The 23,032-nt window shown below is 43.1% G+C and overlaps 1 protein-coding gene across 3 annotated transcripts in view; it reads left to right on the top strand.

Annotated features, from left to right (window-relative positions):
- EXT2 (exostosin glycosyltransferase 2) overlaps positions 1-23,032 on the top strand; it is a 197,159-nt gene that overhangs the window by 246 nt on the left and 173,881 nt on the right. Inside the window, exons 1-4 of one of the 3 annotated variants that reach the window (XM_008000909.3) lie at positions 283-408; positions 12,818-13,383; positions 14,325-14,414; positions 19,385-19,501. In XM_008000909.3, coding sequence (XP_007999100.3) covers positions 340-408; positions 12,818-13,383; positions 14,325-14,414; positions 19,385-19,501 — 842 coding nt within the window. In that variant the 5' untranslated portion in view covers positions 283-339. Of the gene's footprint in view, positions 1-282; positions 409-11,712; positions 11,737-12,817; positions 13,384-14,324; positions 14,415-19,384; positions 19,502-23,032 lie in introns of those variants that run through there. The other 2 variants (XM_073017126.1, XM_008000925.3) reach the window with 2 other exon arrangements.

The raw sequence follows: 23,032 nt of genomic DNA, 5'->3' as shown, positions 1-23,032 counted from the left end.
TCTCGGGGCCGCGGCTGGGTAGGGACAAGGGCCGAGGGAGCGCGGTCGCGTGGAGGCCCGTGGGCTGCAAGAGGCCACCCCCAGCCCCGCTGGGGCCGTGACAATGACTGCCCGCTTTTGGAGCGCTCCGATTTCCACTCCTGCTTCTCCTACTCCCCCGGCGTCGGCCGTGCTTGCTGCATCTTGGTACCCACCTGTCCTCCTAGACAACCTTCGCCCCCAGTCCGCTCCTTTCTTTCCTCCGGGGACCCGCCCTCCGCTCTCCGCCCTCCGCCGTGAACCCTCCCTTCCTGCTGCCACCTTCCCGCCAGCCACAGGGATCTGATTACTCCCACGGGGATGTCCTGCGCCTCAGGGCCCGGCGGTGGCCTGCGGCATCCTCTGCGGTGCCAGGAGCCGTGGGACGAGGTGGGGAAGGGGCCAGGGGCGTGTTAGGCCGGAGACTGGGTGGCCGGGGGCGTTTTAGGCCGGGGACTGAGTGGCCGGGAACTAGGTGGCCGGGGGCATGTTAGGCTGGGGACTGGGTGGTCGGGGTCATGTTGGGCCAGGCACTAGGTGGCTGGGGGCGTGTTAGGCAGGGGACTGGGTGGCCGGGGGCCTGTCAGGACGGGGCAGGGGCACGTTAGGCTGCGATCTAGATTGCTGGTGGCATGTTAGGCCAGGGACTAGGTGGCCCGGGGGGTGTTGGGCTGGGGCCAGGGGCATGTTAGTCTGGGGACTAGGTGGCCAGAAGCACACTGGCTCTGGGTTTCAACTTGAAGCCCAGGGGTGTTTGGGGCTTTGTTACATTCGGAGGGAACCAGATCTAAACACACGATTTGGAGAATCAAATAATTGCTTGGCGTTACTAATTGGGCAGTGCTAATCTACAAGGGTTCTTGACTTACTTGTGTGAGGACGTGGTCTTGAAATATGTCCATTTAAATTCTTCTTGTAAGTCTTAAATTCTTCTTGTAAGTCAGGTAAGTGCTCTACGTACTTTAACTGGACTTAGTTTGTAACTTTCGGAACTCAAAGGCTATTCACCTTAATAAAATAGATGATTGGGTTTCCATCATTCACTTCCCCCGACTTCCTGGTTGCATGTGAGGTTATGAATGGATAATCAGTTTTGGGGCCAGACTGCCATGCTTTGAATCCTCGCTTTGGCATTTCCAGTTGTGTAATATTGGGCCAGGTGCTTAAACTTTTTGCTGTACTATCCCCATCTGTAAAATGAGGGTAATAATAGTAGCTTGGCTTATAGTACTATTGTGAAGATTAAATAAGTTAACACTATAAAGTGCTTAAAACAGACCCTGGCATGTAGTAAGTGCTTAGTAAGATTTAGATATTAATTATGTAATGACACACATTGTCATAGTATAATCCCATAATTAAAAGGGTATTGTTTTTAATTGAGAATAATTTTTAGGGGCATTTAGCCATAAAATAACTTTAATTGTAAAGAATCCTATCAAGTAAGGCAATGAACTGTGGCTTTTTTTGGTTTTGCTTATATTTGGTTCCTCTGTTTTTTGGAACGGTTGGGTTAAGATCCGGTGTAGCAGTGGCCCCGGGAGTTCAGCTGTAAGGGCCTTTCTAAAAAGTTTAAGAAGAGGCCAGGCGCAGTGGCTCATGCCTGTAATCCCAACATTTTGGGAGGCCAAAGTGGGTGGATCACTTGAGGTCACGAGTTCAAGACCAGCCTGACCAACATGATGAAACCCCGTCTCTACTAAAAATACAAAAAATTTAGCCGGGTATAGTGGCACACGCTTGTAATCCCAGCTACTCAGGAGGCTGAGGCGGGAGGATTGCTTGAACCCAGGAGGCTGAGGTTTTAGTGAGCTGAGATTGTGCCACTGCACTCCAGCCTGGGTGACAGAGCAAGACTCCATCTCAAAAAAATAAAGAAAGAAAGAAAATAAAAATAAAAAGGTTAAGACGACAAGAGACTGTGACTCAAAACATTGGACTAAGTGGATTGGATATAACCTGAAGCACCAAGGAAAGGTTATTCAGGCAAATTTTAGGAATAAATAATTCCAGGAACAGAAAATGCATCTCATCCTCACCATAGATTGGAATTAAAAGACTTTTCCAATGACTCAGTGCTTGACAGCTAGCCAGAAGAATCCAGTGTTTTGCAGAGGGGCAGGTTTGATGTGTTTCAAGGCGATAAAGTTTGTAGGGCTGAAATTCTTGTTTTGATCCAGGTTATGGTATTATATGGAATAAACCTTCATTAGTAGATGATTCGTTTCAGTCTGTCATCTTCCTGGGCTTTTAACCTCGTGGTGGTAGGGAGCTGTCTCATTGGACAGACAGATCATGACTTGTTTCCTTGGATCATGGTTTGGAGATATTCCATCTCTCTGTGCTTTGGCATGTGAAAACTGTTCTGGGAGGATGGCTTCTGTGTGTTACAGGGATGAGGTTGGAGTGTCCTGAGTCAGGAGCACTGTCACTTCAGTCTAGCCCAGCAGTTTTACAAAAGGGGTCCAATGTAGTACAGGTTTATAAAGGCAGGGGTGCAGGCTGGGCGCAGTGGCTCAAGTCTGTAATCCCAGCACTTTGGGAGGCTGAGGTGGGCGGATTACCTGAGGTCAGGAGTTCAAGACCAGCCTGGCCAACTTGGCGAAACCCCGCCTCTACCACAAAATACAAAAAATTAGCTGGGCGTGGTGGGCGCCTGTAATCCCAGTGACTTGGGAGGCTGAGGCACAAGAATCGCTTGAACCCAGGAGGTGGAGGTTGCAGTGAGCCGAGGTGGCACCACCGTACTCCAGCCTGGGCAGCAGAGAAAGACTCTGTCTCAAAGAAAAAGAAAAAAAAAAAATAAAAGGCAGGAGTAGGGAGAGTAATGGTTCTCTTTGGATGTGTTTGCGTATGATGGATGGTTGGAGAGGAGGGTGTTCAGGGGTGGGTACAGAAAATTCAGAGTCTGTGGAAATATCTAGTTAATCCCCCTCCTCTTTTGGAAATTCCTTCCTATTTAGGAAAGATAATAGTAAGAGGCCATCACATATAGTAACTCAAAACTTGGATTCTAAACCATGTGCACCTATGGAACTGGGAAGGATAGAGACATTTGTTCATTCAACAAATATTTATGTTTATATTAAATATGCACTCCAGGCTGTAGTGAAGTGACGCAGTCATAGCTCACTGCAGCCTCAACCTCCTGGGTTCAAGAAACCCTCCCACCTCAGCCTCCCAAGTAGCTGGGAGTATAGTCGTGCACCTGGCTAATTTTTGTATTTTTTAGTAGAGACAGGCTCTCGCTATGTTGCCCAGGCTGGTCTCAAACTACTGGACTCAGGTGATCCTTCCGCCTCAGCCTCCCAAAGTGCTGGGATTACAGGTGTGAGCCACTGCACCTGGCTTAAGTATATGTTCTAGATTTGGTATTAGATGCTAGGAATACTGAGCAGAGATGAACAACTGATTACAGGAAAAATCACAACCAGTAGAGGAGACAGACTTGCAAATACTTAACCAATTCATAAAATGTGGCAGGTGCTAGAATGAAGTGTATAAAAGGTGATGTGGGTGCTCGCAGGGAAGATCCTATCTCTGTAAAGCACTTCCTAGTAAGGGGCTTTTCCCCTTTCTTTTCTCATCCTTTCCCTTTCATTTCTTTTATTGTTTATTCCACCTCAAGTGCTTGCCGTATCTCCCAGCTTTTATTCCTTGGAGTTTGAAACAGATGTGTGGGAGTTCGCTTAGCTTGTGTCGACACACTTCACAAACGTGGAGGAGTTTACGTGTCTGGGGGCGTCCCTCAGCCAATGTGGGGTGGGCTTTGGTGGGTGAATGATGTGGCTTTCCATCCTCCAAAGGGACAGCTCTGAGGTGTGTTCTCCATGCTTCTCCAGAGGGATCATAGAAGGACTGGGCACTGTGGCCTAGCTCAGTCTGGTAACCAGCTCAGGTGTGCACCCTTCTGACTCCTCTCCTTACTTCCTCAATCTGGCTTTCTGGATTCATCTTTTGCAAGACACTTGCACCCAAGTTGTTTTCTCTTAGTTTGGCAGAGCACAAACCAAGACTGTTGGTACTAGAAGTAGCTCTAGAAAGCAGTGTGAGATAGTATTGTTAAACTGGAATCACTCAACCTCAGTTGGCAACAAGGACCCCTTTACTAGTATTAATTTAGGCGTTGGTAACCCCTGGTACTCTCTAACATCACAGTTGTAGTAAGACTGTCACCAGCAGTGGGTTGGGATGAGACTCAGGTGAAAGGAAAAGCATTGGCTAGTATGGTAGCTCTAGCACTTGAGCAGTGTATGGACAATGGTGATGATAAGGATAGTGCAGTTGACTGACTCTTGTTATCTTCCTTAGAAGCCTTGGGGTAAGAGAATGCCACGCCCAGGTCAGCCAGACATGAACTCAGGGTACACTGTGAGAGACAGAAGGCTCTCTGGCCACATCTCCTGCAGCTGGAGGGCTGGCTCTTTTGAAGGTCAGGCCCAGAATTTGATTATATTTGTGGCAGAACTGCAAAGGAAGCTGAATGCACAGCCTTGACAGGTTGCCTCTGCTAAATCAGGGCAATGGTAGCAAGATGTGAGACCCTGAGACATGGATGGAGATATTTGGGTAGAGGCACAGAGAACTTTGAATTCCCAGATTTTCTTAGATCCCTTGGACCAGTAGAGGTATGCACCTCTCTGATGCAGAGGACAGCAGTCTGTTCTTGCCTGGACACTGTGCAGAGCTCTCACTTGAGGCAGATGCCTCACCATATGATCCTTGTCCTCCTCAAGATCTCCCTCCTCCCCCCCTCAGATCTCAGCATTGCCTGAGCAGGAAAGCAGTTTCTCCAGGAGTTGCAGGACCTGGCTAATATGGACCAGCAGAAACGGCAAACACAATGAATGGCAGGGAGAATCTTAAGGGTATTGGACCAAAGGTGGGGGTATTGGTGGACTATAAAGCTGGAGAGGAGAGAGCCTGTTGACAGGTGAGCATTCTTTCATGATTCAGGATTTGGTGACCCAGCAAGGACAGCTGGAGCCAGTCCTGGTATGCGACTGGGCGGGCTTCTCGAAGCTTGGACACAACAATGGCCCATACCAGTGGTTTGCAACCAGGGCTGATTTTGCCTCCCCAAGGGATACTTGGCAATGTCTGGATATATTTTTGGTTGTTACAGCTGGGGGTTGCTTCTGGCTTCTACTGAGTGGGGATGCTATTCAACCACCTCCAGTGTACAGAATAGCTCCCCACAAAAAAGAGTTATGTGGCCTAAAATGTCTTAGTGCTAAGGTCAAGACATTTTGGACTGCAATAAATGACGTGGAGGCATCAGAACTATCTTGGCAGAGTATTGAGGAAGGAATCACCTGCACCTCCTGCCTGTGTTCCTGGGAGGGCCTATTCCTTTCACTCTGCTAATATGGAATGCCCAGTGAGGGGACCTGCATCTTTGAGAAGCTCAGTGTTTGCTGTCCTCTGTAGGACAAGATTGACCTTAGGAGATATTACTATGGAACTGGGTTCCCAAGTATCAATGAGGATGATAGGATTCTGAGATAGTGGAGGCCAGATGGTAGTAGTTAACCATCAGAGACAAGGTAGACATAGTGCCCAGAATGGGCAGCAAGGCTGGACTCACAACTGGGGATTCTTGACCCATTCTGATGCGAATAGAGCATGATGTTTCTAAGATGGGCAGCTACCCATGGTGCTGCTTGACTTGTATAATCAGTTAAAAAAATATTAACAGCTGGCAAGTAGAAGACTGATGTCAGCTGCTACAATGGAACAATCACTGTCTGTCACCTCATTTTCAGATATGAGCCACTTCTTAGATCCACATCCCATGAATTGAAGGGGAGGCTGGATCTCTTTTGGGAAAGATCTTGCAACATTCCTGCACGTATAGGCAGACATTCTCCCATCCTTCCTCAAGGGAACTGCAGATCTTTATCAGAATAGCCATACAGCAAAGAAAGTATAATATTTAGACCTTTATAGGGCTGTTGAATACAGGGTCCGGACTGATAACAGTACCAGGCAACCCTCAACCAATAGCAGATAGGTGTTGCAGATAGATGCTCTAGCCTCCCATCCTGCTTAGGACCAGCTGTAGTCTAAATGAGTCTTCAGAGGGCGCCTGGTAGTCTTAGGAGCCCCTGTTGCCCACTGCAGTAACCAGCCTAAGCCTAAGAACACACTCTTTATTGGCTTTGCCCTGTTGCCTGTCTCCTTGCTCCCTCGCCGTGGCTTTCTGAGATCACCTCCCAAGTAAGTAGACTATTTGCACCCCTGTCTTTGTTGCTCTCTCTTTTTTTTTTTTTTCATGGGGTTGGAGGTGTGAGGGGACTCAAACTATGACAGGTAGCAAGCAAAATGTGATACGTAAGACTAACATAGTGGGTATCAGCTCCCTCTTCCTTCTGCTAAGACCACTTGGGACTCTGGAGTCAGTTCCTGTGGTTCCATATCTCCTCCAACAATACTTGGTGGTGTCTGACTCTTAATTTGCCTGTGCTGTTGGGTATACATTTCATTGTGGTTTTATTTTCCGTGACCATTAATGAGACTAAACATCTTTTTATATGTTTATGTTCCCTTTTTGCCTTGTCTGTGAAATTCCTGTTTAAGTATGTTTTCTGTTTTTTTGTTTTGTTTTGTTTTCTTTTTGTTTGTTTTTTTCTTGTTGCTTCGTACAGTTGTTTATTCTGGTTGCAAGTCCCTGTTGGTTATATGTGCTGGAAATATATTCTTCTTGCTTGCAGCTTGTCTTTTTACTTCCTTATTGTGTTTTTGATGGAAAATTCTTAATGGTTTGTGCTTTTTGCATTTTGTTTTGGAAATCATTCTCTGCCAGATGTCGATATTCTCTATTGTGGTATAAATATTTTATAGTTTTTCCTTTTACATTTAATTTTAAGATCTACCTTGAATAGATTTTTCTCCCCTTTGGCTGCTTTTAATATTCTTCTTTAAGTTTCTTTTTCGCGATTTGGCTTTGATACATCTAAGCAGCATTTTCCTTTTTTTTTTTTTTTTTTTTTTTTTTTGTTTGAGACGGAGTCCCCTGGCTCCCAGGCTGGAGTGCAGTGATGCAATCTCAGCTCACTGCAAGCTCCGCCTCCCGGGTTCACGCCATTCTCCTGCCTCAGCCTCCGGAGTAGCTGGGACTACAGGTGCCCGCCACCACGCCCGGCTAATTTTTTGTATTTTTAGTAGAGACGGGGTTTCACCATGTTAGCCAGGATGGTCTCGATCTCCTGGCCTCATGATCCGCCTGCCTCGGCCTGGCCTCCCAAAGTGCTGGGATTACAGGCGTGAGCCACCACGCCCGTCAGCATTTTCTTTACATATATATTCTGCTCTGAGTTGAGCATCTTGAGTCTGTGAATTGGTATATTTTATCACTTTTGGAAAAACTTAACAAAACACAGTTGGATTATCATATCTGCTTCTGCATTCAGTCTGTTGCAGTGTCATGTATCATGTAACCTTTGGAAAATGGAAGTGAGTAAAGCAACTGTCAGTATTAAACCAGTATAAACTGTTTGAAAGGGCCTGGGGTGCCTGAAGCATACTTGAAGAACCACTGTTCTAGGGTTTTGGTATAATGCATGTGCTGGCCTCCTAAAATGAGCTTTGGAGTGTTTCCTCTTTTTTTCCTGAACTCTGGAATAATTTGTGGGAAATTGGAATTATTATTTCTTGAATATTTGGTAGAACTTGGAAAATTTTCTGGGCCTGGAATTTTCTTTATAGGGAGACTTTTAAACTTTTGGTTCAGTTTCTTTAATGTTATAGAACTACTCAGAGTTGCTGTTTGTCCTTGAGATGCTTTTGGTAAGTATATTTTAAAATAATTTTTCCATGTTATCTGAGTTTTCAAATATAGTGGCATAAGTTCATTGATATCATATCTTTTAAATATATGCAGCAGTTAGAGTTATGTTCCCCTTTTCAGGTATTTATTTGCACCTTTTTCCTTGAACTCTTGATTAATCTTACCAGAATTTTATTAGTCTGTTTTTAAAAAAGCAACTTTTACACTTTGGGAGGCTGAGGCAGGCGGATCACGAGGTCAGGAGATCGATACCATCCTGGCTAACACGATGAAACCCCGTCTCTACTAAAAAATACAAAAAAATTAGCCGGGCGAGGTGGTGGGTGCCTGTAGTCCCAGCTACTCGGGAGCTTGTGGCAGGAGAATGGTGTGAACCCGGGAGGCAGAGCTGGCAGTGAGCTGAGATCACACTACTGCACTCCAGCCTGGGCGACAGAGCGAGACTGTGTCTCAAGAAAAGCAAAACACAAAAACAAAAAAACAACTTTTAGCCTTGTTGACTATTTCTATTTTGTTTTTAAATGAATTGCTGTGCTTTTATTTATTATTTTCTTCTGTTATCTTTGGTTTTATTTTGTTGTGGTATGTCTTTTTTATAGTTAATCTGCAACTCATAAAGATTTGTAAAGCTCATGTGTGAATACAGTGTTTGTTCCCTTAACCTTAATTTTGTTATATATGGAAACTATTTTTTCAAACTATGAAGAACCCATTATTGAGTGGTATAATTGACCTAGTAGGTTATGGCCAGAATTTTTTAAAAAGCAATAGAATAACAGAGTAGAAAAATGGAGGGTTCATTGCATGTTCTGTGGCTAACACTGTGTACTCATAGTACATAGCTTAAATATTGTTTTGTGACACTTTATTTAAAATGTCTATAGACACACATATATATATTTGTCTATATTGGGCCACAATATAACTTGTATTTCTTACTGTCAATTTTAGTTTAAAAAAAGTTTTGAAAAACACTATTAAAGGGTAGTTTGTGTAATATTAATAAAGGTTTCAAACCAGATGGTACAAAATACGTGAGGAGCTTGCTTTTACATGACCTGTTCTGTGGCCCTATTTTAGACTTACTGATAACAGCCTCCAGTGGTGGGGCCAAGGAATCTGTTTTAACAAACTCTTGTGCTTCTTACCCTTCAGGTGTTGGGGAACCACAGATTCAAGTATACACATAGACCTTGAGAGATTCTTGGGAAGTTTTAACATAGGCCAGTGGAGGGCAGCTCCTTGCATGCATTTGTCCCAAAACTTCCTGTCTGCAGACTCCAGGAAGGATATGCAGAATGGCAAGCAAGCCATACTGTAGGGTGGGCCTGGAGCTGGTAGGGGATGGGAGCAGGCAGGAATGTTCTGCTGTTAGAATGATAGCAAAAGTGAAATTGCTGTCATGCCCACATTTCTGTCATAAAACGATTAGACTATATTGAGTGACTGATGTATATACTCCAAAGATGATCATGTTTTAAGCTCAAAATGTATGAATTTTCATATGTTAGTCAGTGACAAGCAAATTCCTTGTTACGTTCCAGTTTCTGGTCTCAGGGAGATATGACTTGAAATCATTCATGACCGTTTAGCATATTTTACCCAGAAAACTGACAGTGATTGTGACATTCAAGGCTTGGTAATACTCAGCTAGTTAGGCAGGAAGCAGTTTACCACGTGGGCAGTGATGGGGATAGCTCCATTTATCCCAAGTAAAAATGGTTGATGAACTCTAAGATGGTCTGTGAGCTTTTCAGTTACTTCCCATTATATTAATAGGTTTCTTAGAAGATCCGTGAGTAGAATGATACCATTTTGTTATGTTATGTTATGTTATGTTATGTTATGTTATGTTATGTTATATTTTTTGAGACAGAGGCTTGTTGTGTTGCCCAGGCTGTAGTATAGTGGCACGATCTCGGCTCACTGCAACCTCCGCCTCCCAGGTTTAAGTGACTCTCTTGCCTCAACCTCCCAAGTAGCTGGGATTACAGGCACCCGCCATCATGCCTGGCTAATTTTTGTGTTTTTGGTAGAGACGGAGTTTCACCAGGTTGGCTAGGCGGGTCTTGAACTCCTGATCTCAGGTGATCCGTCTGCCTTGGCCTCCCAAAGTGCTGGGATTATAAGCATGAGCCACTGTGCCCGGCTTTTTTGTGGATTGGGATTTTGACTTGCAGAATGTCAAAATAGTTTGTTGAGTAACATGGTAAGTCTGTGGCAGATGACGTAGCCACACTCAAGGCTCTGCCCTCCGCAAACAGTATCTGGGAATCACAGAGGAGAAGTTTGTTTGGTAAGGATCTTAAAATGTGGTCTACATGGGAACTCTATGTTTTTAGCTGAGGACTAAAAATTTTCTTTACATCTCAGTCAATAATGCTTATTGGCTGTTTTATTTATCTATTGCTGTGTAAGAAACCACCCAAAAATTTAGAGGCTTAAAACGACAACAATCATTTGTTTGCTCATGATTACGGAATCTGTGCAGAGCTTGGTGGGGATGGCTCATCTCTTCCCTAATGGTTTTGACTGAGATCTCCGTGTCCGCTGGGGTAGGTTGCCTTTCACTGGGAGCTCAGCTTCCTTAGAGCATGGCAGCTGGATTCGGAGAGTGCAAAGGCAGATGCTATAGGGCCTCTCAAGTCCTGTGCTCAGAAATCCCAGAACATCACTTCAGCCACATTTTCTTGGTCAAAGCAAATCATAAAGCTAGCCTAGATTCATGGGGAAGGGACGTGGATTCTACATTTTGTTTGGAGAAGTGCCACGCAAATTCAGAGATGGAAAGAATTGTTGGTGTTCATCTTTGTAAATTAATCTGCCACATTGGCCCTTTTCCTCTCTTTCTCCCTTCTCTCTTTCTCTTCCTCTTCCTCCCTCCCTTTGTCTCTCCTGCCCCATTCCTTTCTTCATTTCTTTCATTCATCTAAATGCAACTGTCACCTTCATTATAAGTCATCACTATATGTTTTATTTAAACATGAAAGATTAATTTTTTTTCTTATTGATACCCTTTTGTACTTTATTGATACTTTCCTAGTAGTGTTTTTACATTCTGCCTTTCGTTATAGTTTTGTGTTCTCTCCCTCATTAGAGTGGGGTCTTTACTTTCATCTTTGTTTTCTTCACAGTGCATCGTGAGTGCTCAATAATAGTTTGAATGAATAAGTGAATGAAAACAGATTTTTTTTTTTTTTTTTTTTTTGGATACAGAGTGTCACTCTGTCACCTGGCCTGGAGTGCAGTGGCATGATCTCAGCTCACCACAACCTCCACCTCCTGGATTCAAGCAATTTTCCTGCCTCAGCCTCCCAAGTAGCTGGGATTACAGGTGCACGCCACTATGCCTGGCTAATTTTTGTATTTTTAGTAGAGACGGGTTTTGCCATGTTGGTCAGGCTGGTCTCGAACTCCGGACCTCAGGTGATCCACCCACCTCGGCCTCTCAAGGTGCTGGGATTATAGGCATGAGCCACTGCACCAGGCTAAAAACAGATTTTGGAATAATGAAGCATCAGTTTGTCCAGTTAAATCATTATTTTACATTAAGCAAGTATTTTGAAATAAAATAACTGTCTTTTGCTATTCCACTTTTGATTTTTCTGCCTTGGTCCGAGCCCTCATTCCCAGAGTCCCACATTTGCCAACTTCTACTTTAGGCGAATGTGTATTGATAGGGTATAATAATATTTTATATTATGAATTAATATTTGTGTTAAATATATGCAGTATTAAATATTAAATAAATTATATACGACGTATATTCATATATCTAGATATATATTTCTAAATGTTTTATTATTATTATTATTATACTTTAAGTTCTAGGGTACATGTGCATAACGTGCTGGTTTGTATACTTGTGCCATGTTGGTGTGCTGCACCCATCAACTCGTCAGCACCCATCAACTCGTCCTTTACATCAGGTATAACTCCCAATGCAATCCCTTCCCCCTCCCCCCTCCCCATAATAGGCCCTGGTGTGTGATGTTCCCCTTCCCGAGTCCAAGTGATCTCATTGTTCAGTTCCCACCTATGAGTGAGAACATGTGGTGTTTGGTTCTCTGTTCTTGAGATAGTTTGCTGAGAATGATGGTTTCCAGCTGCATCCATGTCCCTACAAAGGACACAAACTCATCCTTTTTTATGGCTGCATAGTATTCCATGGTATATATGTGCCACATTTTCTTAATCCAGTCTGTCACTGATGGACATTCGGGTTGATTCCAAGTCTTTGCTATTGTGAATAGTGCCGCAAAGAACATACATGTGCATGTGTCTTTATAGCAGCATGATTTATAATCCTTTGGGTATATACCCAGTAATGGGATGGCTGGGTCATATGGTACTTCTAGTTCTAGATCCTTGAGGAATCGCCATACTGTTTTCCATAATGGTTGAACTAGTTTACAATCCTACCAACAGTGTAAAAGTGTTCCTATTTCTCCACATCCTCTCCAGCACCTGTTGTTTCCTGACTTTTTAATGATTGCCATTCTAACTGGTGTGAGATGGTATCTCATTGTGGTTTTGATTTGCGTTTCTCTGATGGCCATGTTTATAAGAAGTGTTCAAAATCCCTTTTCGTTATTTCACCACACCACTTTAGGGAAAGAAATGGGTACATTAAAAGTCGAGGCTGGGCGCGGTGGCTTATGCCTGTAATCCTAGCATTTTGGGAGGCCGAGGCAGGCTGATAGCTTGAGCTCAGGAGTTCAAGACCAGCCTGGGCAACATGGCAAGACTCCTTCTCTACTAAAAATACAAAAAATTATCTGGGCGTGGTGGTCGCAGTTACTTGGGAGGCTAAGGTGGGAGGATCGCTTGAGCCTAAGGGGGTGGAGGTTGCAGTGAGCTGAGATTGCACCACTGCACTCCAGCCTGAGTGACAGAGTGAGACCCTTTCTCAAAAAAAAAAAAAAGAAAAAAAAAAGTTGAGTAGTCTTTTCAAGTGTCATTTGCCATCCTAAACACTTGATTTTTCTTATTTCTCTCCCTGGTGACCAGGAGTGTGAGAAAGAGGCTGTCTGTGTCATTATGTGTGCGTCGGTCAAGTATAATATCCGGGGTCCTGCCCTCATCCCAAGAATGAAGACCAAGCACCGAATCTACTATATCACCCTCTTCTCCATTGTCCTCCTGGGCCTCATTGCCACTGGCATGTTTCAGTTCTGGCCCCATTCTATCGAGTCCTCAAATGACTGGAATGTAGAGAAGCGTAGCGTCCGTGATGTGCCGGTGGTCAGGCTGCCAGCCGACAGTCCCATCCCAGAGCGCGGGGATCTCAGTTGCAGAATGCACACATGTTTTGATGTCTACCGCTGTGGCTTCAACCCAAAGAACAAAATCAAGGTGTATATCTATGCTCTGAAAAAGTACGTGGATGACTTTGGCATCCCTGTCAGCAACACCATCTCCCGGGAGTATAATGAACTGCTTACAGCCATCTCAGACAGTGACTACTACACTGATGACATCAACCGGGCCTGCCTGTTTGTTCCCTCCATCGATGTGCTTAACCAGAACACGCTCCGCATCAAGGAGACAGCGCAAGCATTGGCCCAGCTCTCTAGGTATCTCACACTGGTACAGCCCAGCGCCCAAGAGATACTTGAGTGGCCCTCAGGGAACTAAAGGGAAGGGAAGGATGGGAATGCTTCTGCTCTGGAGTCGGCCTCCCGATGCTGGCTTCTTGCAGGACGGGGTGTGTTGGAGGCACTGACTTGCAGCACGAGGCCTGTGTGGCAGCGTCTGCCTGTGTGCCCGTGAAGAGTAGTCTGCCGTCTCCGGCACTACTGCTGTGGGTTCCCAGCCTCTTAGAGTTTCTAAACTAAGGGTGGCTCTTCTTCCTATATGCTTCCTTTTAAATCTAAACGTGCTCCCACCTCCTCTTAGCACTTACATAATACACATTCACTGTAAGAAGTCTGAAAATACAGGTAAGCAAAAAGAAGAATCTAAGATTCATTCCAAAATCCTGCCTCTTAAGAGATAAACATTATTAATATTTTGATGTTACTAAAAATATACATACACGTGTGTATATAGACGTTTTGTCCCAAATGGGGTCACACAGTACATGCTCTTTTGCTTTTCCCCTTATATATCATGAATATATTTCCAAATTATGACATAATTTTATGTTCTTTTACTATATAACCTTAAGGGTTGCATAGTATTCCATTTGCAGATGTTCTACCGTATATTTAGCCAGGCTTCTCTAATGTATTTATGTTTCTTTAACTAATGGTGAACATTTGGATAGTTTTCAACTTTTCATTATTAGCAGCAGTTCTGTATGGGACAAGCTTGAAGGACACGTCCGTCCATTTTTTCTGTCATGGAGCCCGACTTGTATCTGATGTGCTGTTGGGATTCCCAGGAGTTTGCTTTGCATACCTGAAAAGCGGCCCTATTTGGGCTTGGGGATCCTTGGTATTTGTTATCCCGTAACTGACTCTTGTCTCTTCCTAGTGGACACATGAATTCTCCTACGTTTTACATTTCTTGACAGGTGGGATCGTGGTACAAATCACCTGTTGTTCAACATGTTGCCTGGAGGTCCCCCAGATTATAACACAGCCCTGGATGTCCCCAGAGACAGGTAGGAGGCATATTTGGGGCTGTCCTTATGACGGGTTTCTGAGGATTAAGAAATGCTGGATCCTTTTGTTCATGTGAAATTATATTCCTAAATCTACTGCATATTTTGTAATCAGAATTGTTTATTAAACTAGAAAATTGTCCTAAGTATTTTCCTCCTGAAGATTTAAAAGTGCTTAAATCTTTTATGGAAAACCAGTTAGGGCCTATGTCCTGGCATAGCCTCTAAAACGGTTTTCCCACTCTGGGTTGTGCACTTCTGAGTGTAACACATCCAGCCCCCGGAAGTGTGCCAGGCTTGTGCTAGCTCTCTCTGAATTCGGGAGCGTCTGTCACAAGTACACGCACCGTTTACTGAGAGAAGGCAGCGTGGATATGTCAAAGTGATACCCAAAGCCTGTCATGTAGAGGGCAATGGGGGCATGCTGATTCTCATTTACCTTCTGTTGTTTCAGTCAGCAGGGTTCTTTCTGTCTGTCCCTCCCTCCCTCCCTCCCTGCCTTCATTACTGGCCCCTCTTGCCTTTCCTTCTTTCTAGAATAACCTTCCAAATAGGCAGATGTGGTGTGGGGTGGCCATGACTGCATGAGAGTGACTTTGAGTACCTTTGCTGTATTTATCTGCCCTTTCATCCACTGACTGAAACATTTGGGTGTGAACTTTCTTGGAAAGCTCTGGTATGAGGCACTTCTTAAGGGACCTCCCTTAGCGCTTAGTTCAAGGGTTTGAGGAAAGTAGAAAGTTGGGGCCCCTATATAAAGGTATGGGACCTTTATATAGGGGCAATACTCAAGGTATAGGATTGTTAAGAGTTCACCTAAACTCGTTTATCAACAGTCTTATTACAGTTGGTGTTTAACTCTTAAAAATCATTGTTACTGAAAAGGCAACGGCCTGAGCTATTAGCCCGAGAACAGCCTGAGGTTAGTTCTCAACTTGTTAGAGGCTAACATTATCAATTACGAAAATCGACACTTAGTATTCCTTTTCCCCAGAAGATTAAATCTAAACCTTCTTTGCTTTAAGTGATTATCTAAAGTCAGTTTTGAGTTTCTGTCTGGAAATACAATTATAACTAGAAGAGACAGACACCCCAGGACCACCCCTCAGCTTAGGTGTAGAGACCATTTTGGACGATAGAGGGCAGTCCGGGTGCACAAATGCTGTAGGAAGTGGCTGAACACAGGGCAGTTGCGGATTTGGCTCTCAGCCCCAGAGCAGGTGTGCCTGTTCCTGAGTGGGCTACTGTTTTATGGATTTGGTTGTTCTGGGGAAGTGAAATACTTTGGAGAACAGAGAAGGGAAGGAAAAGAGCTGTTAGGAGTGCAGAGTCTCCATCTCCTTTTCTGGATTTCTTTGCAGAAGGGTTTCTTTCTGTTTGGGGCATTTCACTTTTTGCTGACATTTTGGTATATGCATCTGTATGGGAGTTGGATTTTATTTTTATGAAGTGCACATGTTAAATGCAGTTGCATTTCTCTGCAGGAAGGTGTCAAGTAGACAGGAGAAAGTGTGAGTACATGCTAGAGTTTAGGTGTTAGGATCAGGAAGGTTAAATAGTTTTTCCTGTGTGTATATTTTTGTAAGTGATTATAGCCAATCCGATAGCAGGTAATGAATCACCATCTAGTCCTTCTTTATCTTTGCATGTGGGAAATTTCATTTTGAAACTTAGGTGGCCGTCTTGTTGGGGTAAGGAATAGTAGATTTGTTTGTTAATTTTTTTTATCCTTCATCCTTGCTCCTGGATTCAAAGGAGGTAAGAACCGTGAATGCAGAATGGTTTCACGGGAGCTACATGTCAGATTGTTTGGAAATTAGAAAACAGATGGGCGAGATTAGACAGCTGTAAGATCCCCTAAAGTTCAAAGTCATAGGTGTGATTACTTAAAAATTATTTTACTCAAGGAAATACAATACAAGGACCTGCACTGAAGGGAAATGTCTTCTGCTCAGTGAATATGGTTTTTTTTTTTTAATGATGCTTAAATGTTTTTATTTCTCTTGCAGTTTAAAACAATCCATACACATGATACATATATACTTTGTACAAGGGTTGAATATGAATAGCATACGAGTGTATAAAGAGTAAAATGTAAAAACCTGCTTTGATTCCCTCCTCTGTTTTCACTCCCTTATTGAAAGATACTTATTGTTAAATATGATATATTTTTCTAGTCTTTGTTCTATGGATATAGACACAAGCACACGTACAAACCCATTTTATTTTAACTTAAGTGGGAGCATATTTAATGGCTTATACATCCTTAACGACTAAACTGATGTTAGTTTTCTCAGATATGTTCTGTAATACTGTTACTACCTTGAATTTCTATTATCCTTTCTTGGCAAATATCTCTCACACATTTCTACTTTTGTGTGGGTGTATATTTATTTACTTAAACTTGTCATGGAAAATTTCACACCTATATAAAGAAGCGAGACTAGTACAGTAAACCCCACATATCCTCTGTCCAGCTTCCATAATCATTAGCTTGAGGCCCGTCTCGTTTCATCCTTACTCTCATCCACCTCCACCTCCGCTAGATTATCTAGAAACAAATCCCAGACATTAGATCATTACATCTGTAAATATTTTTGTGTGAATCTCTGCATAATACAGCCTTTTCAAAAAATGTAACTAACTATAATACTATTATCATACCTAGGAAAATTAACAGTAATTTTTCCATATCAGCAAATAGTCAGTAAATATCTAGCCTTTGCTCATGTTTACCTGTCTCATAAATATTGTTTTACCGTTTGTTTGACTCAGTGAACAAAGAAGGATGACCAGTAGAACCGGTCTGCTTTTTGGGTTTTGTTTTGTGCAAAACCTGAAGCTTTATATTTGAGGAATTTGCAGGCCTGATTCCATGCATAGTTTAAAGGAAAGCGAAGGATAAACTTGCAGCCTCAGTGAATACTTACATAGCAGGAGAGCTGGGAGAAAACATGCCCAACACTGGGTTAGGGAAGGTGGAGGATACGAGGCGATGGGGAGGAAGGCTCAGTGTCAGAGGAGATGTCCCAGAATCAGGCAGCCCTGCAAAGTGCTAAAAATGCTGGCGAGACCTCCAGTGATATAATACTTGGCCTGACCTGAGCCAGAGCATCATATTAATACTTCTTTAGCTGCAGGTTTTCTATTCAGCCTCTTGCAACTTTGGAACTGATCTCTGATTTTGGGATACATAATGGGAAAACAGAATGTGCTGTTCAGAAATTCACTTTTCAGTCAATGTAAAACATGTGTTCTGTAAAGCAAGGGATGCTTACAATATTTTCTCCATTATAATGTAATGGAGACCTTGGCAGAAGAAGATACAGTGCTTTAAAGTTAAAGTCTTGTCAGTAGCAGGGCTGGCAGGAGGCCAGTTTGACTAGTTGCAGTCGTGGCTCTTTTTGAGATGACAAACAGATTGCATGTGGATGATCTTCAGTGTAAGGCAGGCTTCCGATTGCTACTTTCCTACTGCCAGTGCTGAACATTCACCTTAACCCCCTGGAACAGAAGAACAAGTTTGGGGTCCCAGGGACAGAATAACAGTAAAGGTTGATGTGATAAACACCTGCTTCCTTTCTCTCCACATGCACACCCACTTCTCTGGGGCTGTGAGTGTAATAGCCTAATCACCCACGACCCTGGCTTACCTGGACTGCCGGGTGCCTGAATATTGCATCCATAGACATGGACTGTCTGCTTGTCGGCACATAGGCCGTGGGGCCCACAGAGTCTGCTTGCCATCATGGTCATGGAACCTGCCCAAATTCATGTTGGACGGATTCAGTGCTGCATGCTAATCAGGAAAAATAAGACCGTATGTTGGTACCAAGGATAGTCATTACATTTTACAGAGTAGATCAGCAGCTGGAGAAGTTTTTAGCCTGCACGTTACCTCATTCACCAGTTCTTGGTTTCATAAAGCTTAAACAAACAGAGTGGGATTTCCAGGGGTGGTTTCAAAATCTTTGAACCTAAACTGGTCATGTTAGAAGGGAATGTAGGTTGTCATCAGGGCAGGGAGGGGATTGGTAGCAATCAATATTGCAAAAAATGTGGTTTCTCAGTTCAGACATCTTGGCTCAGACTTTGTGGTGTGTGCAATTGGCAGAGTTCTGCCTTAGAAAGTGATTTTGATGGGTTTGGGGTCCTGGGAGAGAATAACAGTAAAAGTTGGTGTGATAAACACCTGCTTCCTTTCTCTGATGAAGTGTCATTGTATTACTTGCTGGATCCAGTTAAAACAATGTGGTCACTGTTTTCTAATTAAGGAGAGTAAAGGCTAATACAAGCAAACTGCAAGAGAAGGACTGAGGGTTTAATTTTAGGTTCTGCTTCCTGTATAGGGAATTGGGTTAATAAGACTAAGTAGCTGGAATGGACAGTGAGAGCTGGTGGAGGCTACATGATTGACACGTAGCTCTGGGATGATGGTGGAAAGAACTGCTTGGGGCAGGGATTGGAGAGAGGCTGGGGTGTAAGTGATATGAGATGTGATACTTTCTGGCCACCACTGCTTTCCAGGCCCATTGTCTTCTGAGATTCCAGTCAGTGGTTGGTAAATGACTGCCCCAACCAGTCTTCCCATGCAGAACTGTTATTATTCCTGTTATTGTAAATGTGTTTAATTATAAAGTATGACTAGGGAGAGGTGAATGGGATCTGAGGAAGGTAGCAGAGAGGCTCTCCATAAGGCGTCCTCTGGGCTATGATGTGTTTTAAAAACTGGGAAGTAAGGAAAGGTTATTTAGGACCCTGGGGAAGGCTGGTGATTCAAGAATAGAATGCAGCTGATGGCCCCGAGATGCGTGTATAAGGCATTTAACACAGTGTCTTTACAGGAAAATGACTCCGTAAACATTAGCTGGTTTTGATAATAAAGACTCAGTAATTCCTGTTCCTCTCCACAGGGTGTATCAGAATAAAGTCCTTCTTTCTCGTCATTTAACAAAATCCTTTGCTCTCAGGGCCCTGTTAGCTGGCGGCGGCTTTTCTACGTGGACTTACCGGCAAGGCTACGATGTCAGCATTCCTGTCTATAGTCCACTGTCAGCTGCGGTGGATCTTCCAGAGAAAGGACCAGGGTAAGGTACATTCATCCCAGCCAGGTTTGCCTTTACTGAATGTGTGAGATGTTGATGAGGTTTAGTGTGGTAGGCATCAAAGCAACCAAAACATCAGTTCCAGGGCAGGGTCCCTGAGGCACCCATCTTTCCCACCTCCACACCAGTCTCATTCATCCTGCAGTTTTCTCTGTCTCTGTAAATTCACAGTGCTGTGTACCAAGTTTTCTAAAGCAGGAATCCATGTGGTATCCTTAACTCCTTTCTCTCCTTCGTTTCCTATATCAACGTAGGAAGTCCTATTGATTCTACATCCTAAATACTTCCTAGGTCTATCTGCTCCCCGACTCCTCCTCCTCTACCCTAGACCAGGGAACTGTCATCTCTCCCCTGAGTTGCTGAAATGGCTTCCTATGTGGTTTCCCTGCCTCTGGTCTTGCTACCCTCAAGTCTGATCCTTGGCTTCACATTGCCCTTAGGATAAGATTCACGTTGGTCCTTAGCCCACAGTCCTTAAAACATCTTTCAAGGCTCTCTGTCATCTGACCGCTATCTCCATCTTTAGCTTTGTGTCTGAGAACTTTTTACTTCTTTCAGTTCCTAGAACACGCCGTGCTGTCTCTCAGTTTTCTGGGCGGTAGACACACTCTCCACTGTCTGCAGACCTTTTTCCTCATCTTCATCAATCTAAAATCCTGCTTGTGCCTTAGGTTTCAGCTTGAAACCACCTTCTGGGGTGGGGTGGAGGGGGTACCTTCTTGGCCCCTGCACTGGCTCCTGTGCTTTTTGCTCACATAGCAGCCTGCACGTCTCCCAGAGTGACACACATGATGCCCATCGTGATGTCTTGCTCAAAGCCTGTCTTGTTTGGATTTTGGATTTTGTACAGGCAGTGAAGCTGAGGTTAGTTTTTTGTTTTTGCTTTTTTTTTTTTTTTTTTTTGCTTTTTTAAGTGACGGAGTCTTGCTCTGTTGCCCAGGCTAGATTCAAACTCTTGGGCACAAGTGACCCTCCTGCCTCAGCCTCATAAGTAGCAGGAACTGTAGGCCCATGCCACTGCATCCAGCTGTTTTTTTAAATTACCATATCTTCAGTGTGTGGCATTTCTTGGCTCATATTTTAGTATGTGAGGGAGTAAATGAAAAGGGCTGACAACATGGATGTGGAGCATGGATGTAACCTTTTTTTCCTGTAGTCTATGTAAAAATTGTGCTGTTTCCTGGTGAGAATCTCAATAAGCTTTAAACAAACGTAATAAAAGCATCCTTTACTTGTGTGGAAGTGCTCAGAAGCAGAGGTGACCAATATATAAATTGTGACACTAAAAATGTCATATTTGGTTTGAGAAATGGGTGTCATGGAAATAGTTTGCTTGGAGAACATTGGAACCATTCTTTAAGTATCTCAAATGTCCCCTTAGAAACCTTTGTGGACTCTGAGAAGTAAGATAACTTTTCTCAGGAGAAGACATCTCTCTCCTATTTATGTTCTGCCATGTGGCTCGGGACCAAATTCTGAAACTTACATTAGCCATTCACTTAGCAAATTTTGTTATGTGGACGATGTGTAAAGCCCAGGTGAGCTTGAGACATTTTTGTTTCTACCCTTAGGCAAGTGCAGAGCAAGACTGAGTGGTTCATGAACTTGTTGCTTGGGATATCTTCCTGGATTTTTCTCCTTTCATGGACTCTCAGAGTTGACTTATTTTATTTTTAAAATTGAGATTAATTTATATACCATAAAATTTACTGTTTTAATGTGTACAATCTCATGGTTTTTAGTATATTTACAAAATTGTGCAACTATCATCAGGCCTACTACCTAATTCTAGAACATTTTCATCACTCCATAAACTTAATATCCAATAACAGTCAGTCCTTAACCTCTGTCCCCAGCAAGAATCCTTAATCTGCTTTTTGTCTCTATGGGTTTGCCTATTCGGGACATTTCCTATAAATATAATTATACAATAAATGGTCTTTTGTACCTGTCTTCTTTCACTTAGCGTAATGTTTCCAAGGCTTATTCATGTCATAGCACGGAATCAGTACTTCCTTTGTTTTTTGGCTGAATATTTCATCATATGAATATACCACATTTGGTTCATCTCTTCATCAGTTGATGGAAATTTGGATTATTTCCACCTGTTAGCTCTTAGGAATAATGCTGCTATGAACATTTGTATACAAGTTCTTGTGTAAAGCTGGTTTCAGTTCTCTTGACCTAGGAGCAGAACTGCTGGGTCCTACGGTAGCTCTGTGTTTAACTTTTTGAGGAGCTGCCAAACTCTTTTCCAAAGTGGCTGCACCATTTCACATTCCCACCAGCCAAGTATAAGAGTTTCGATTTTCCCCTGTCCTCACTAACCCTTGTTATTGCCTGTGTTTTTTATTCTAGCCATCCTAGTGAATGTGAAGTCGTATCTTCATTGTGGTTTTGGTTTGCATTTCCCCACTGACTAATAATTTTGAGTATCTTTTCATGTGCTTATCAGCCATTTATATAACTTCTTTGGAGAAATGTCTATTCAGATCATTTGTCCATTTTAAAATTGAATTGTCTTTTTATTGTAGAGCTATAACAATTCTTTGTCTATAACAGATGTTAGACCTTCATCAGATACATGATTTGCAAATGCTTTCTCCCATTCTATAGATTGCTTTTCACTTTCTTTTTTTTTCTTTTTTTTTGAGACGGAGTATTGCTCTTGTTGCCCAGGCTGGAGTGCAATGGCGCGATCTCGGCTCACCAAAACCTCCACCTCCCAGGTTCAAGTGATTCTCCTGCCTCAGGCTCCCAAGTAGCTGGGATTAGAGGCATGTGCCACCATGCCTGGCTAATTTTGTGTTTTTAGTGGAGACGGGGTTTCTCCATGTTGGTCAGGCTGGTCTGAAACTCCTGACCTCAGGTGATCCACCTGCCTTGGCCTCCCAAAGTACTGGGATTATACATGTGAGCCACTGCGCTTGGCCTCACTTTCTTGATAGTGTCCTTTGATGCACAAAAGTTCCTCATTTTGATGAAGTCATATCTATTTTTCCTTTGGTTACTTGCAGTTTTGGTGTCATTTTAAAGAAACCATTGCGTAATCCAAGGCCATGAAGATTTACCCTTACTTTTCTTCTAAGAATTTTACAGTTTTAGCTCTTAACATTTAGATTTTTGGTTCATTTTGGTTAATTTTTGTATGTGGTATAAGGTGGGGGTCCAACTTCATTCTTTTGCTTGTGTATGTCTAGTTGTCTAAACACCCCTTGTTGAAAAAACGAGTCTTCTTCCATTGAGTGGTCTTGGTACCCTTGGTTGCTTGCAGTTCATAGATATATGGGTTTATTTTTGGATTCTCAATTCGAATCTGTTGGTCTATATGTCTGTTATGCCAGTACCACATTGTCTTGGTTACCATAGCTTTGTATTAAGTTCTGAAATAAATGTAAGTTCTCCAACTTTGTTCTTCCTTTTTCTTTTTTTAAGAGACAAAGTCTCGCTCTGTCACTCTGGATTGCTGGATTGAATTGGTGGAATCATAACTCACTGCAGCCTTGAACCCCT

Source organism: Chlorocebus sabaeus, chromosome 1 (assembly GCF_047675955.1).
Source record: "Chlorocebus sabaeus isolate Y175 chromosome 1, mChlSab1.0.hap1, whole genome shotgun sequence".
Classification (NCBI taxonomy): domain Eukaryota; kingdom Metazoa; phylum Chordata; class Mammalia; order Primates; family Cercopithecidae; genus Chlorocebus; species Chlorocebus sabaeus.
This window is presented reverse-complemented; position numbering and strand designations above follow the sequence as displayed.